Here is a 17,032-nt window from a genome sequence, read left to right as displayed (position 1 = left end):
CCTGTGTGTGTGAGGAGGGTTTCTCTGCTTCACCCTCTGCTTGGAGAGCTGTGGATGTATCCACAAGGAATGGGAGAGTTCACATCTCAGTAACAGCTCTGTGCATGAGGAGAGATTGAGCACATGGAGGGTTAGGGGAGGCAGAGCTTCCAGGAGTGCCACAGCATCACAGAATCACTGAAAACTGAATCACAGAATCACTGAAAAACTGAATCACAGAATCACTGAAAAAGAGAGTTACAAAATCACTGAAAAACTGAATCAGAGAGCTTGGAAAAGACCAATATCATCAAGTCCTGCTGTAACCCAGCCCTACCATGCTCACCATGAGCTCAAGTGCCACAGCCACACGCCTTTTGAACACTCCCAGAGATGGTGACCCCACCACTTCCCTGCACAGCCTGCTCCAATGCCCAACCACTCTTTCCTTGAAGACATTTTTTCCTAATACCCAATCTAAACCTCACATTCCTTGGACATCCCTTGTCCTTGGACTACAGGAATGAGAAAGCATTTCGCCTCCCCATAATTCTTCTTTATGGCAGGAGGGTGTCAGTTTGTTGTCTTGGCAGCAGAGGGAAATATCCCAGCCAGGCATTTTTCTGTCTCAGGGGTGATTCACACAGGAGCCGTGGCAGCTGAGCTGTCCCTGTCCTGCTGAGGGGACAGCCAGGGGTGCTGGCTCCAGGGCATCCTGCAGCTGTCCCATCCCAGCAGCACTGGCAGCCCCAGGAAGGGGCTGAGGGGCCCAGCACAAGGCACCCACCATTTCCTCCTCTGCTCATCTGCACATTTCCCCCTTCCCTGCCTTGGCTTTTCAACCTCCTCTGGGTATTTTCTGCTCCCAAGCTGATGCTTATCCCTGTGCCTCTCACACAGAGAAATGGGTAAAGTGGGGAGGGAGCTGCTGACACAGTGAGGGGCTCACTGACAGCAGCACATCCCCTGCGCCAGAGAACCCAGCTGTTTGCCCAGATGTTTGCCCAGGTGTGTGCCCAGGTGTGTGCCCAGGTGTGTGCCCAGGTGTTTCCCCTCTCTCCTGCTGGCAGAGCCCCCTGGGCCAGCCCCACTCTGAGCAGTGACAGCAGAGGAGCTCAAACCAGCCCTGTATTTCGGCAGCCAAGCTCTGCTTTCAGCTGGGCAGTGCTTTCCCCTTAGGGAAGCAGGACAGAAGGGATTTCACACCATCAGCATGGTGAAATTGGTCATTTGGGGAGGTGATTTGGGTGCATGGCCCCACATCCACAGCCAGACAGCCCTTCAGCTCTCCCTGTGGATTCAGCTCCCTAAATGGAGCTGCCAGGTCAGAGCACACTGATCCATCCTCATCCAAGCACCTATTTAATATTCATCATGTTACAGGGGGACATTTTTATGTCGGGAAAAACACAAATGCTCTCCCAAAATGACTCAAGGGCAATAAAGAATAAATTGTCTTTAAACCTGTATAAGGGATGCTGAAGTCACAAACAAGGCATAAAATAATATGGAGGTAGAAAGTGCTTTTTCCTTATTAGGTTTATCAAAGTAAAACTAGGCTGGTAAGCTTGTTCTATCAAGCAAATGGATGTTGCAAAAAAAAGGAAATGAAAATTCTGATCCATATTCATTGTTTCAGTGTCAGCAAGGGGAAAAAAACTCCACTTTAATCTTTTTTGGTCTCAGAAAGCTGATCCAAAGTTTTATATTAAAAAAAAAAGGTAAGCAAATCTGATAAGAAATGAAAGATAATTAATAGAAACAAAGCATGCAGCAGCCAGTGTCTAATATTACACGAAATGTCAAACACAGAGCATGCTTGACTGCACCAAGCCACAGATCCAGGCACTGACAGCATCTTAATGGGGATTTCTTTCCCAAAGCTCCCAGCACTGGCCCAGCATCACTGCTGTCCCTGGCCCAGGGCTGGCAGCAGAGCTTATCTTCAAACACAAGAGAATTTTCTTTCCTGTTTAAGTTTTAACACAGCCCTGAAGGCAGTGCCCAAACAGTCACACCCATGGAACTGCAGCACCATGGAATAAAGCCTGGCTGATTCCAGGTTGGGAAGAATCTCATGCCTTGAACAGCAGAAGTTTAAGGGAGAAGAGGACAGAATAGATAGACTGGTGACAGAATAGAATAGATTGGAAAAGTCCTTGGAGATCATCAGCTCCAGCAGTAATCCATGTCCCCAGGTGCCACATCAACGTGGCTTTTGAAACACCCCCAGGGATGGCACCCAAGCACAGCCCTGGGCAGTTTGTTCCCATGCTTGGCCACCCTTTTGGTGAAGAGATTTTCATGACATCCAACCCAAACCTCTCCTGGTGCATCTTGAGGCCGTTTCCTCTTGTCACTTGCTACCCAGAGAGCCTGGTCCTCATCTGGCTCCAGCCAGGGAGTTGTAGAGAGTGATAAGGACTGCCCTGAGCCTCCTGTGTGTATTTTTCATTTCTACAGATCTATAAATTAACACATTTCTCTCTGTAAAACAACAGGACAGGCAAATTTCAAGTCATTCCCATGGGGTGCAGCTGAGAGAAGGGAGCTGGTCCTACACCCAGCACTGCATCCCCTTGTTGTGCTCTGGGTTGCAACATTCCCCATTTTACCTCAAATTTCACAGCATTTCGCTCCCATCAGCCTCTCTCCCCCAAAATCCACTTCCCAGGTTCACATGATTTGGTGAGACAGGCATTTTCCTGGTTTTTGATTTTCAGAGACTTTAGAAGAGATCCAAGGAAACCATTGCAGATGGCAGCTCTTCATTTCCAAATCATGCTCTGCTGGTACATCAAAAACACTGCACAAATTTGCAATAATGAAGAGGTCAGGGTTTTGCTGGTTTTAGGGCCTTTTTTGGTCAGTGAGGATTCCTGTTGCATGCAGAGGAGTCACAAAGGAACGGGAGTTTGATCTCTTTGGCCTTTCTAGAGCCCACTGAGGGCAATGAACAGATCTGCTCTTTCCCCAACATCTGTCCTCAGTCCCACAGGCTCATCAGCAGACTTGTGCACGTAATCTCCTCCTGCAGAAAACACAGAATTACTGGAGAGCAGTTTATGTAAATATACTCTCTCCTCAGAAGAGAACAGTGTTTCTAATGACAAATTGAGTGAAATGTCACTTGGCATGAAGCAAATAAAGTAGTAAATATTTCAAGTTACCGCTCTGCAGCAATGGAGACTGCATTTAAAATTAATTGCTGTGGATCTGCTGTATCATAAAAAGAAACGGAGTGACAACACAACCGTGATGTGACACATCTGCATTACAGCTTTTCATCTCAATTCTGTCTTCAACAGGCTCCATCAGCTGCCTGAATTTGGTATATGCAGTGATATTTCCAGCCCATCTCCCCTGGAGAAGCAGCATTGAGGAGCCAGCCTGAATGTCAGTGCTGTCAGTGCCAGGCAGGGGCACAGCTCACAGGGATGGATGTGTCTGCTGCTCCTCTGCCCAGCCCTGCAATACTGACCTGAGACAGGACTGGACTCAGCTATAAAAGCCCATTTTCTCTGCTCCAGGACTGTCAGAGATGAAGAGGTTTGCCCAGTTAAAAAGGTGGTGTGGGGCCATTGGAGAAAACAAGAGATTGCTGTGCATTGCCCAGGTATGACCTGGCCCTGCCGTGACTCTGCCTGGCAGTCCCTCAGCAGGTTTGTCACTGGCAGGGATGGCTCATACACACTCTCAGGGTCTCAGCAAATGTCCTTCTTACATCTCTCAAAACAAACATTTCACTGCTGCTTCAGCTGTGCTACAACACCCACAAGTTCTGTGTAGTATCATGGAAGAAAAAACCCTCTGTGACAGAGGAATCCCTTCTCCAAAGTCCTGCTTACAATTGCTTGCAGAACAAGGCCTCTGTTTCATCAGAGGAAAGATTTAAAACACCCACTATTAACAGGAAAAACACAGATGCTGACTGATACAAACGCTTTTCTCAAAGCACAGATGACATAAATTGAATCTCTGTTGCATCCCATCAGTGAAGCAATCCTGGATTTCCATCCTCAGGTACACCCCAGGTACCTCACGTAGCCAAATTTGGATATATTTGGTGTACCCAATGCACACAAGCCAAGAAGCTCAACCCTTCCACTCCAGAAGAGCAGCCACAGGCAATGTTTCCCAGGGAACATTTGTGTCTTTCACTGCTCTGACCTGTCAATTGCTGGGATGTTTGTCTCTAATCCAGTCACTGAGTAAATTGACTTGTAATGTAGAAAGCAAACGCAAATTGTGTAATTAAATCACTTCATTTGCCACATGAGGCCCTTCAGGATCAATGCACTCATATTCACAAAGCTCAGTGAAGGTGGAAAACTCTCAGGAAGCAGCAGATAACAACGTATGAACGGTCTGATCATCTCTAAATGAGATGGAATGAAGTCAATAGGAATCATTTACTGACTTCAGATCAGATCCATCCCTCCTTTGCCACCTCAGTTATGGGTTTGCCTGATGCTACAAGTGGCAGAGAATGTGAATTCCTGCTGAACCTGAGCTCCAGAGCAGTTACCAAAGGTTATTTGCAATGGAGAGAGGAAATGCCACATCATCCCTTGTTCCAGTCTGGCTGCTGAGCAGTGCTGTGACCCCTGGGCAATGGCAGCATCCTGGAAACAGCATTTCTGGGCTGCACTCCTCTGCTTGGACACTTCTGCAAGAAAGGCCACTTGGAGCCTGCTCACGTGGGGTAGGAGCCAGATTGCACTATAAATTATAAAATTATGAATGCCATCTTTCTCATCTGCAGAATGAATGCTGGGTGCTCCATTTCACCCCTGTGCTGTTGAAAGATTCTTCACTGTTATTTTGTCTGAGGAGTTTTTCCAAGTGCCATGTTGGCAGGTGACAACCCCAACACTAATAACGTGCATGTGAACTGTCATGAAGCAGAGCAGAATAGTAACAATTTTTTCTTATTGGAGGAAACTGAATCTGATTTTTCATTCCATCAAAACATCTCTTCACAGGCAGGATAAATCCCATAAATTGCTTAACCTGCATATCTGCCTACAGCCCATCATGATTGGAACAAAACATGTAATCAAAGCAAATGAGCATAATTACCAATGTCTACAAATATGGGGGTTTGGGTTATTTTCTTATTTCATATGTGACCATTTTACCACTGGTTTACATTTAAAAATATGAATAAGCTCTATTAGGTTGTGGGATGAAATTGCACACATTAAAAATTTCCACAGAAAGCATCCCATTGCTGTGATTACTGCTATAACCATTCATTCAAATCTACTCTTCTCTCCCCAAATGTAAATGCAACCAGATCACAAAGTAATCTTTATATCTAAGGAAAAACCTGTTCCCAGGCAGAATGGGGTTCCTTGCTCTCAGATTTCACAGCAAGACACTTCTTTCATTCCTCCCAGGCAGGAACAAGGAATGCTGTGTGCTGTTCCATTTATCCAGGGGCAGCTCATGCAAATGCCCCGGGTGTTTTGCACTCACCTTTCTGATCCTGGTTATCCTGATGGGTCAAACAGATTTCAAATGCCCCGGGTGTTTTGCACTCACCTTTCTGATCCTGGTTATCCTGGTGGGTCAAACAGATTTCAAATGCCCCGGGTGTTTTACACTCTCCTTTCTGATCCTGGTTATCCTGGTGGGTCAAACAGATTTCTCTAAGGCACCCTCACACCTGCACAGCTTTCCCAAGCAGTGACACCTCCCTGGCACCCCCTCTGTGCAGGAAAAGCCAGCAGGAATTACCTGGGGCTCCCTGAATCTCCCGGTGTGACAGCAGCAGCAGGCACAGCCCGTCTCCAGCCTTGGGATCAGCTCCTGTGACATCTCAATAGCTCCTGGCACGGCTGGTGGCACGAGCCATGTCAGCAGCCAAGTGACAGCCACGGAGTCACCTGCCAGGCCGTGGCTCCGGGAATCAAGGAGCACATCCATATGGATGGCACATAACAGCCTGGCCTCAGACAGAGCTCCACAGAGGTGACATCAATCAAGCTCCTGAGCAGGACAGGTGCATGTCACATCTGTGAGACGTGGAAGTTCATTCATTTAAATTACATTTTAAACCAGACAGAACCATAATCTGTCCTGAGGCACCTTAATACATCAGGTAGCCTGATCCATCTTTCAGAAGGTCCTGAGTGAGGTAATTTTTTTCTGTATTATGACCTCCCAATTGAAAACAGGACTTAAAATTATATTTAAACTATGTTGCTTCTTCCCCTCACAAGTGCAAATTACATCATACATTTAGAAAAAATACGATCAGAGGGCTGGAGCACTTCTGCTATGAAGAAAGGCTGAAAGATTTGGGATTTTTCAGGCTGGAAAAGGCTCCAGGCAGACTTGGGAGCCTCTTCCAGTGCCTGAAGGGCTCCAAGGGAGCTGGAGAGGGATTTTGGACAGACACATGGAGTGATAGCACAAGGGAGAATGGTTTTGAAGAAGGTAAATTTAGATTAGGTATCAGGAAGAAATTATTCACCCTCAGATGCTTTCCCTCACAATCTCACAACACATACATGTGCTCATGGGATGCCCGAGCTGGAAGTAGAGGAATTCCTTCCTGAGGGACCAAAATCTCTCTCCTGTCTTCAGCAGGGGACAGCACCAGCCCCAGCTCCTTCAGCAAAAAGTTCAGAAATCCCAAATAGGCAAGAACTGGAGTAATCCTTTCTCCATGTCAGGACTCATTTTGGACAATGGAAGGCAGGAATTGACTCCAGTGCTCCCACAGGAGGTTGGGATTTCCCTCCAGCAGGATACCCAGGGCTCTTACAAAGAGCAATAACCTTGGCATCTGCCTAAGTGACCGATTCCTGCTGTTGCACTGTGCTGCATTCTCAGCCTCATGGACCCTGCAGGGCCACTGGTTCAATTTCACAGCTTAATTCAATCCCAAATTATCAAATGCATGCAATTAAATTACCTGGTGACATTTGAATCAGCAGGTTGCCCAAGCTGGACGAGGAGCAGACACAGATCCCGTTCAGACAGTGCACAGCAGCAGCCACTGCCTCCAGCAGCAGCCCCACGAGCCTTCCCTGCTGCTTTATTTTATTTTATTTTACCAAGTCAGACAGGTGCACTCATTTCCTGGGCATTTCTGAGCAATCCCCTGAAGGGCACCAGGGAACTGCAACAGCTCTGCAGCAGGTTTGGTCTCGTCCCCATGCACCAAGCCCTGCCCGCAGCTCTCAGCCCCAGCAGGAACCACGGCCAGTCCCCGTGGCCAGAATGTGCCCAGGTGGGGACACAGAGAGGGAGAGGGGCCCCAAACTGGACCACAACCCCAGATCCATCTCCTCAATATGAACACACTTTGCAGTGTTGCACCTGGAGCTCCTCAGCTCCCCCAGGGTCTGACATGTCCCGCACTGGGAACAGAATCTCTGAGTCACACAACAGCTTGGGTCACAGGGGGGCTTCAGGGTCTGCCCCCCTCCTGGGCAGGGACACCTTCCACTACCCCAGGGTGCCCCAAGCCCCATCCAGCCCGGCCTTGAACACTTCCAGGGGCAGCCACAGCTGCTCTGGGCAACCTGTGCCAAGTCCTCACCACCTTCACAGGGAAGAATTTCTCCCTGATACCTCATCTAAACCTGCCCTCTGTTTGAAGCCATTGCCCCCTGTCCTGTCACTCCATGCCTCTGCCCAAAGTCCCTCTCCAGCTCTCTTGGTGCTCCCTTTAGGCACTGGCAGGTGCTCTGAGGTCTCCCCAGAGCCTTCTCTTCATCATGGTTTGGACTGTAATTTACCCTGATGCTGAGGGCAATGACCACATGTTCCAGCTGTCATTTTTGCTATTATTACACCAACTTGCCCACTCCAATGCCTTGCTGAACAACAGGCTTAATTGAGCTCATTCCTTCATTATTCAGAGAGTACCACTCTGCTGACAGGGTATCCCACAGACAAAGTATGTTAAGATCTGTCAGGGCTGTTCCTAATGGCACCAGACCATCACTCCCCTTGTCATTCTTCATCTGTAGATGTTACTCAATGCTTCACTGCAGGGCACTGTTGAAAAAAGGTTTAGGAACCCAGAAACGCCAGATCCTGCTTTATATTCCATAAACAGTTACAGCTGTAAGGTGGAAATCAAGGCCAGCAGAACATCTTCAGGGCCAGGAACATATGAGACAAATTCCCTTCAAAATTCCATCAGCCTTTCTTTGTAATGAGGGAAGAGAAAAGCACAGAAAAGCACATTCCTAACCCTGCCTTGGTGGCACAACGCCATCTCAGCTGGATGCTGCAGGAGCAATGCTGGATGGGTGGGATCCCAACCTAGGGGAGGAACCCTGTCTACAATTCCATCGTTTTTTCAATAAAACCATAACATTCAAACCACTTTACAAAGCTGTGAAAAGCCACATGACAAGATGAGCAATGCCTTCTGCCCCAGTCATACCCATCTGCTGTGATGATCCAGGGACCTTTGGATGGGGAAGGTGCTGGGCTGGTAACAATTCTTCTTTTTCTCTTCTGGTTATTGGAATGAGCAGCAGCATTGAGTTAAAAATAAGACCAAGCATTCTCCAGACCTGCAATTATTCTCTCCACTTGCACTTGTCTGTGCTCTTTCTCTCACTAATCACTGCAGCACAAAACAATGCCAGAGGATTTGAGATCCGAGGCCAATCTCAGCTCAGTAAATGACTAATAACACAAGTCGTTTACACACATTTAATTCAACATACCAGAAGCAATTTTCTCACTCTCTTTAGCATTTTATTTGCTTATAAATACAAGTCAATACCACAAGATGGCACTTTCTTACTTGCAACACACACTATTATAAACACTTACCCTCTTCAAATGTTCCCAGAATTTTACATGTAACTTCTCAGTGGTTCTGAAACATTTAAAAAAGCAAGACCTTCTACAAACTGCATTTGTGTTTGATGTATATTAAATGAGGTCAGGTAATTAAATTCAAAAAAAGGAATTTATAAATATTTCAGATAAGAAAATTTAAATACAAAAGCAGAGTTTGTTTTAATTAAACTGAATAACAATTTAAACTGGCCATAATGTATCTACATGGTTTAATTTAATTTAAAATCCTTTTTAAACAATCAAATCCTCTAGCCATTCATCAAAACACCTATCTACTCAGCTCTTTAGAAAATATTCTTGGTTAAGAAACCACCTATGCTTTATCATAACGATCCTTATTCTGTCCAGTAGGTGGAAATGAAGCAAAATCATATTCCAGACTAGAAAACAGGATAAGAAGGAAGAAACTTTAAAAAACCTGATAACTTCAGACACTTCAACTCATTCTTCCTTGCATTTCTCAAAATACATGATCTGGTTTTAAAGTCTTTGAACGAAATGTAAACACTAGAAAACTCATTGTTGAAGTATGTGAAGAATAAAGAACCCTGCACTAATATAGTGCATAATGATGCTGTGTCAAACTTGTCATTTACAGTAAATGTCACAATTTCCTTGGGATTGTCATGCCTTTTTTTTTCAACTAATTCCTTTTGATGTCTGTAGATTCTCTCTTTCTTTTTTTTGTTATTCCCATTGTTCAACAGGAAGGGATGTAGTTGCTGTTCTCTTCAGAAAAGTTTCACAAGATCCAAGTTTTTTACTCCATTTTTTTTCTTTAATAAAGAGGTGGCAAAATTTTCAGCTTGCAATACTTCTGTCCTGCCCAGGATATTATACATCAGGAGATTCCTCAAAAAACTGAGAAGTCGGAGAGTTCCAAAAAAGAAAGCATTTAAGGCAGTTGATGTCTACATTTGGATTTTTTGTTTATGTTACATATCAATGTCTCCATCGTAGGCCAGGGTTAGAGGCTTCTGCTGGGGTGGAGGGCTTTGATGCTGCTTCGTTTTTTTGCTGCAAGAAAAGCGTTTCAGAAGACAAAATTACAAACTGTAACAAGCTCTGAAACATCCTCAAGCCCCAAACTTCAATTTAAAAAATCAACTTTCCATAGTGGCTACTGAATGCTGTGACTGGGGGGCACCACAGGGCCCCTCTGGTGCTCTCCTGTGTGTGGTGTGGACACACAGCCTGGCAGAAAGGGACAGCCAGCTGTGCTCCCCATCTGCAGAGGAAATAAAGCACATTCGTCTCCCATCTCTTCTCACAGCTGACAAAGCAAGGAACACCTCGCAGAAAAACTGGAACATGAGCTGTCTGGGAGTGGGATATTCTCATTTTTCTTTGGCATGGTATTGAAGCAACAATAATTATTATTGAGAAATGCATTTCCTCAGCAGCCTCCAAGTGATGGAGAAGTGTGTAATGTTATTTAAAAAATCCTCTGTATCCTCTGCTGTGAAGCCACAGAGAAATGGAGCTACACGGCTTGGAAAATAAGGGAGCTGCAGCTCCTAAGCTGCAATTATTTGAGCTTTTAACCCAAGAGAGAGAAAGAGAGAAAGACCAAGAGAGTGGAGGGGTACAAACTATTGGATGGGAGTGGGCAGTGATGCTGTCAGGCCATGGCTGTGACTCTCTGGTTGCCTGCCCTGGCTGGACAGGGCTTGGGCCAGCTTGCACTGTGAATGTTTGTAAATTCAGGCCCAATCCCTGGGAATCCCTGGTTGCTTCCCCTTCTCCCTTTCTGTCCCCCCAGAGGCATCAGTGGCATCCCAAGCACTCCAAGCAGGGAGGGCAAGGAGAGCTCTGTCAGGCCGGGCTCACCTCCCCTGCACTGCAGGAGGGCACACAGCCCTGACCCCCAGCAAAACCCCAGAGCCCAAAGGTGCAGAGCTGGTCCCTGTCCTTAACAATGGCTGGCAAGAGCAGCTTTAGACACAGGACATGTTTTCACTGGAAGTATTCACTGCAAAAACCTATTTAGGGATTTTCTGAGCTGTAGTGAGCAGCCAAGAAACCACAATTAACACCAAGAGACCCAATCTCCCATGAACTCCTAAGCCATCTCTGAATCCATTTATCTTCCTGGCATGCACAGCTCTGGCAGCAGCAAGCTCACAAGGTAATAATGCACTGTGGGAAAAATAATTTCTTTTGTTTATTTTAAACAACCATTTCATCAGACGCCTCCTACTTCTTTTATTGTGGGAGATAAAAATTCCATAGCACCCTTTTCTCCCCCATTCATGATTTCATAGATCTCTATTGTATTCCCACATCAAACATCATTTTTCAACTGAATGTCCCTATTCTATTTAGTCCTTCCTTGAGCAGAAGCCAGCTCCTTGTTCCAATCACTCTCCTTGCCTTTCTTCAGTTTTACTTCATCTTTTTTTTGAAGAATACAATAAAACCCCTTTCTAGTCCCAGCAGAAGCTGAATAAATATAAGGGCCTATTGATAACCAAAAATAATTCTTTCCCTGCATGGCCACCAAACTTCTTCACAGTAACAGCTGCTAAAATTTACAGTTTGGAGAGTTTTAATTACTCTGAGGCAGGGGACAAATGAAGGCACTCAGGTAGTCCAGCCTCCATCCTTTCCTGAAGCCTTGAGCATTAAATGCCTGCAGTGCAGTGTTGTGGGGTATTTTGGATTGTTTAAATAAAAGCAAACTAGCTGTTATTTAAGGACAGAACACCTGCCATACTCACCACATCAGGTAGGATGTAAAAATTAGGAAAATTATGATGAAGAACCCTCCAGCTGATACTCCATAGACCCATATCTTTAGTTTACCATCTGTTGGAAGACAAGGAAAAAGGACAGAGGAAGAAGAGGAGAGAATAAAAAACTTTATTCTAAAATACACAAAGTTTTAAGAGATCAATTAAAGAGAAATTAGTAGCATCACTGATGGAGAACACAGCAGGGACTAGCTATAATTAATAACCCCATATTTTTGATAGGAAGATTTCTGAAAAAATCCTTAATTTTAAATACAAAACTTTAATGGAGAGGGGCAGAAGCACAGGATAATTGGGATACATTCCCTCCAAATCCCAGTGGCTGCTATGGCAGAGGCAGTTCAATGCTGAGCTGACCCAGACAGACACAGGCAACATCTGATGTGTTTAGCTGAGGGCTGAGAAGGGATGGGATTGTTCTCTATAAATACTTGGGGGTCACTTGGGGTAAACACCAGCAAGCACAAGTGGAAAAGCTGCTTAGAACTGGGAAACACTTGGGCAGCAAATAGGAATAAATTCAGCTTAGAATAAAAACAAGAATAGGTTTTGTAACAGTAAGAGGGATAAAGCTGGAAAGAGCTTTGTGGTTGGGGCCCAGAGCAGCAGACAAAAGTGGCTTTAGACAAGGTAAGGCTGAGGATTGGGCTCTTTGGGCTGCAGTGAGCCAGGAGCCCTGCAGGAACCCCTCCATGAACACGTGGGCTTGGGTCTGTTCAAACATTCCCTTGTCTCAGAACACCTCACTGGGACAGCTCCTTAATTACAAGCTTTGCATTAATAATACCAGCAATTTTGGAAAGATCAATATTTCTGTTCCTGGCTCTGTTTCTGGCTGCACAGCTTTCCTTGCAGGGAGCAGCTTTGGTGCTTTGCCACAGCAGCAGTCTGAGCTGATTCACATCAGCAGAGCTGCAAATACACACTGCAGGCAGGAGCAGGAACCTGTGCTGTGCCCCAGACACGATTTGACAGAGGCCATTTCAAATCCAGTCAAGTGAGAGGGACAATCACTGAGCCTGGTTTTCATTTTGTGTTTGAATGACAAATTTTTTCAAAGGGAAACACATTTAATCAGATCCCATTCTTTCTCATTTTTCTTCCAGACTTTGGGGAAAGGCTGCAAAAATCTCTCACAGATTTTTTTTGTTCCTCAAAACACTTGCAGGCTATCTCCCATGTGAGAAGAGCTCTGTTCATCAGGACTGGCCTGGTTTGAGTTCTTTTGTTGAAGCCTAGGTATGAAATTTGTTGCCCTCTCACCTGGAGATGGCCAAGAAATACTTAGCAATCCTGCAAAGGGACTGTCACAGCCCCATAAAAGCATCACAGCATGTCTGCTGAAGGCAGCTCTGCTCTCCATCCCCAGCAGAAAGGCACTGGACCATGTCACCTGACAATTTAAACAATGCTATTTAAATTGCCTCTCAAGTCAAAGAAAAGTTTCTGTTCCTGAACTCTGGCCTCTCAGAGTGCAGTTAGGAGAGGAAAAACACAGCCTGATTTGAAATCAGTTCTGTGCACTCCTGTAGAGTGTTTACAGAAGAACAAAAACATCAGCCTCATTTAATCAAAATAAAATTAGTGTTCCAAACTGTAAATGGAAAGGGAAACCACAGATAAGCTGGAGAAGGCACAGGTACTTTGATTGAGCAACACAATGTCAAGGACTGTGGTGCTGCAGGGTGTTAAATGCCATCCCTACAGGCAGCTCTCACCACAGACCTGCTTTCACAGCAGAATGGGGAGGTAGCAGTGGTTTCCTGGCTCAGCCAGCAGTAACCACTGCAAATCCCCAGGCTAGTGAGCCTGAGAGCCTCTTTGAGAGGAGCAATTACACATTTTGTCAGAGGGGAGGGTTTTGAAGAGCACTAGCCTTGAGCTGGGGTCTGAGGAGCTCACACAGACTGAAGAGTTAACTGCAGGATGCCACAGGCTGGTGACACACTCAGCACACATGGGGCACCTTTATTCCCTTCCCATATATTGTTTCTATAACATTTCTGCTGTAAATTAGGCAACACCCTGTTCTGTAAAAGTGCCTCAGTCTCTGTTTCTGTTGCAGACCCTTGGTGAGAGCTGGCTCACAGGTGCTGCACTGAGGTAAAGCCCTCCAGAAGCTTTTAGTGCTGCAGACTCAAATGCTGATTTAAAAAGGGAGTACTGCAGCATCTACCTACACCTCCCTCCCTTTTTCTAACCCCATAAAGGTACCAGGCAAAAAGATGAAACTCAAGTAAGACAGCCCACAGAGAGGCAGGGGTGTTGACAAAAAGGCAATTGACCCCACACCTGTGACTCAAACTGCAGGTGAACTGTGTGGGTGAACTGGATGAAGGGCTTGATCGAAAAGCAGCCAACTTTCAAAGGCTTGGGACTGAGCTCTGTGAGCCCAGAGACTGTCAACGCAAAGGTTAACCACTGTCTGCAAATCAAATATGTAAATGTAACATTCAAAGTGTGATCACATATATCAGACAGAATTATGGCTCCCTGAACCCCCTAACAGAACCTTTCTCTACATGTTTTCTAAAGTCTCGTGTTCATTAGGAACTCATTGCAAACAAATGCAATGTCAGGTACCTGAAGGGGCGGGGGGAACTGCACTGCCAGTATTTTAGAACACGAGGAGAACAGCTGCATTTTAGTAAAACCTGATGTGCCTGACACATTTGCTTCCCATTTTTAAAGTCCTATTTGCATTTCAGAAATTTGTTTTGAATGAATTCATTTTCAAAACAACAGTCAAAATGGGAACCAGATATTAGAGCAATGGACCAGTCTGGGCACATGCAGTCTGTGGTTCCAGCTGGGAAGGATTTTGTGCTATGGATGTCAAAGATCCACCTGGGAGGAGCTGCTTGGGCACAATAGCTTGTCTGCCTTTGTGGGACACTTCAAATGTTGTAACTTCAACCCTCAAGACTAAACTGTACACTGTCTACCCTGTTCTTTTCATATGTTTTTGAAATATGGCAAGAAACAACCAATGTTTTCTTTAATGAAATCTTCAGCACTTTCTGCTCTGAAATTTCTGAAGCACTAGTAATCAATATCTTTCCTAGGCCAAACATATTACTTCCAGAAACATCATCAGATAGTAGTTCTAAACATGCCCCCAAATCACACATGAGCATACTTCTGCACAATATTATTGCTTCATTCTGTCTTTGCTGTCTCCCAACATAAGAGATTGTGATTCCTCTGTACAGGCACAAAGGCATGAAAGACAGCACATGAGCTGGAAACTGGGAGGTCGCTCTGCACAATCTCAGATGCTATCATCTAAAAAGCTTGTACCTCTCTTCTACAGAAACCTTCTAAAGACAATCTATTCCATTCATATTTAAGTTTTTCACCTGGATTAAAAGGTTGAATAGACCATCCTTTGAAAATGTCATGCATTTTGGAGTTGACAGGTTTATTTTTTCCGGCGATGGTCTTAACATCAGCTTTCTTATCTTCTAAACCTGGTACCTTCACGCAGTAATCCAGGAGCCCATTTGATCTCATTACTTCTGTGTATCCCCGCTCACAGCCACAGACTCCTCTCTGGCAGATAAAAGGGAATTCAGCATTAAACCAAGCACTGCCCCCTCACAGAACAGTGCACACTGCAGGGAAAGCTTGAACAAACTGCAAGGTATAACCTGCACGTGCAAATTCACCACCACCAAACCAAACCAGCCAGGAACTGGCACCTGCAAGCCCATTTCAATTCAAAAAACCACAAATATATTTGGGGAATTGGTTGAAAAAGAGTCAGTAATTCCAGAGAAGTCCAACATATAAACATTTTCATCCCAACAGGCTTACAACAGGAATCTGTGGCAAACTCCTCTTGCAAGTAACAATTTTCCCACTGACCCTGCTGGGTAATAGAACAGACAAACCAAAACCAATCCTCCTGCAGACCCAAACCCTCCTCACATGTTCCCACTACAGTATTTCACAGGGCTATCTGAAATTAAGCTTTCTTATGACCAAATATCCATTACCCTGGATCAGACTAAGCAGTTTCTTCAAGAGGCTTTTTAGAAGTCTGTGGTTTGCTAAATACATACTCAGTTTTCTGGGTTTCTATTTTAAAAGGGCTTTTTAATATTGTTTTGATAAAATTGTCTTATATCTACAACGTCTGTCTGAGGGTCTGATACTCTTGATCCAAACAGGTGATTGATGCTCCTTTATCTCCTCTTTAACAAAAGTTTTAAACAGTCCCTCTTCTAAAGAATAGTACAACAGCACTCAATTAAAATTAAACTAAGAGGTTTAATTTTAAAATTAAAACCAAAACCTCTCCACAGAACAAACCCAAACTTGCAATACCACATCGTTTGTGCAGCTTCATGCTTTTCTTTCAGGATGAAATTCCCACAACATCCTCGAGGTGGTACCACGGACAAACTAAACAATTTTCCAAGTCCTGGAATGCAATCTAAGATGCAATCTGATTAAATCTTGCAGAGTGAATTCCCCAGCCCTGTTCTGCAGCGAGCAGTTACCTGTGTGCAGTAGGAGAAGGGTTTTCTGCACGGCGGGCTGCAGTGCCGGACCTCGGCAGGTTTTGTCCGAAGAGGACACCCTCCTGCAAAAAAAAACACTGAGTGCCTTCAAGGGCAGGTTTCAAAATGTTTTTGTCTTAGATCACCACAGTGTAAGAAGTGCTTGCCTGCTTATTTTATATAGTTAAATACTAGTCTATTAAGCACATTAACATAATATCTGTAGGCATCGCATTAATTAATTTGCCTTAACAAGGCAGGGAATTATTATCATACCCATCTTGTTAATGGAGAACAGAGATATACAGATTTAAGCAATTTGCCATTGGCCACATAGGAAGTTGGGGACAGAATCCAGAATTAGATGCAGATCTTCTGTGTCCTCATTAATGGCTTATCTACATAAAAAGACATAATCCACATAACGCCCTTGCCCATCCTCACTTGGGAAAGCCTGTGCTTCTATAGGAATAAAAACATGTTAATGAGTTCTTAAATACTTGGCAACCTTTGCACATAAGACTTTTGTTATTATCCTAACTAGTCATTATAAATAGAACTAGACATGAACATCTGCGTTTTCCTTTCCACTCTCTCCTCTCATTTACCCTGTGCATATTGAAAGAGATCCCATGGACATGCAGCCCTACTGCCTTTGTCAATCTCACGGAGCTTCAAAGTTCTGACCATGAATTCCCCTTTTCATCCTTCACAGGCAGAATTTGTAGGTCACGGCAACAGCAGGAATCTCACAGTTTGAGTGATTTGAGACTCCTGTGTTTTGAAAAGAAGAGGAGGTATAGAAGATGGGGTCTCTACCAGGTGTGTGATGTTCTCTTCTGCTCTTCACAGCCACAGGAAGGTTGAACTGAGGGCTGTGCAAGCCCTTCAGTATGTGTGCACTCATTTCTTCCCATGACCAGCAAGACAGCAAGGGCAATTAGCCCAAATACTCCT

General features: G+C 44.8%; 1 protein-coding gene across 3 annotated transcripts in view; it reads right to left on the bottom strand.

Moving 5' to 3' along the window:
- Positions 1–8,684: 8,684 nt before the first annotated feature.
- The window catches only part of THSD7B (thrombospondin type 1 domain containing 7B), a 299,304-nt gene continuing 290,956 nt past the window's right edge, over positions 8,685–17,032 (bottom strand). For all 3 annotated transcript variants that reach the window (XM_054277755.1, XM_054277756.1, XM_054277758.1), the window contains exons 26-29: positions 16,076–16,158; positions 14,930–15,122; positions 11,538–11,625; positions 8,685–9,834 (exon numbers count right to left, since the gene is read on the bottom strand). In XM_054277755.1, the coding sequence (XP_054133730.1) occupies positions 9,753–9,834; positions 11,538–11,625; positions 14,930–15,122; positions 16,076–16,158 (446 nt within the window). In that variant the 3' untranslated portion in view covers positions 8,685–9,752. The remainder of the gene's footprint in view (positions 9,835–11,537; positions 11,626–14,929; positions 15,123–16,075; positions 16,159–17,032) is intronic.

The sequence above is a fragment of the Melozone crissalis genome, unplaced genomic scaffold (assembly GCF_028551555.1).
Source record: "Melozone crissalis strain CALT ecotype California unplaced genomic scaffold, PUWL_Pcris_2 ptg000023l_1, whole genome shotgun sequence".
NCBI lineage: Eukaryota > Metazoa > Chordata > Aves > Passeriformes > Passerellidae > Melozone > Melozone crissalis.
The sequence above is the reverse complement of the archived record's forward strand: the minus strand, read 5'-3'. Positions and strand labels throughout refer to the sequence as shown.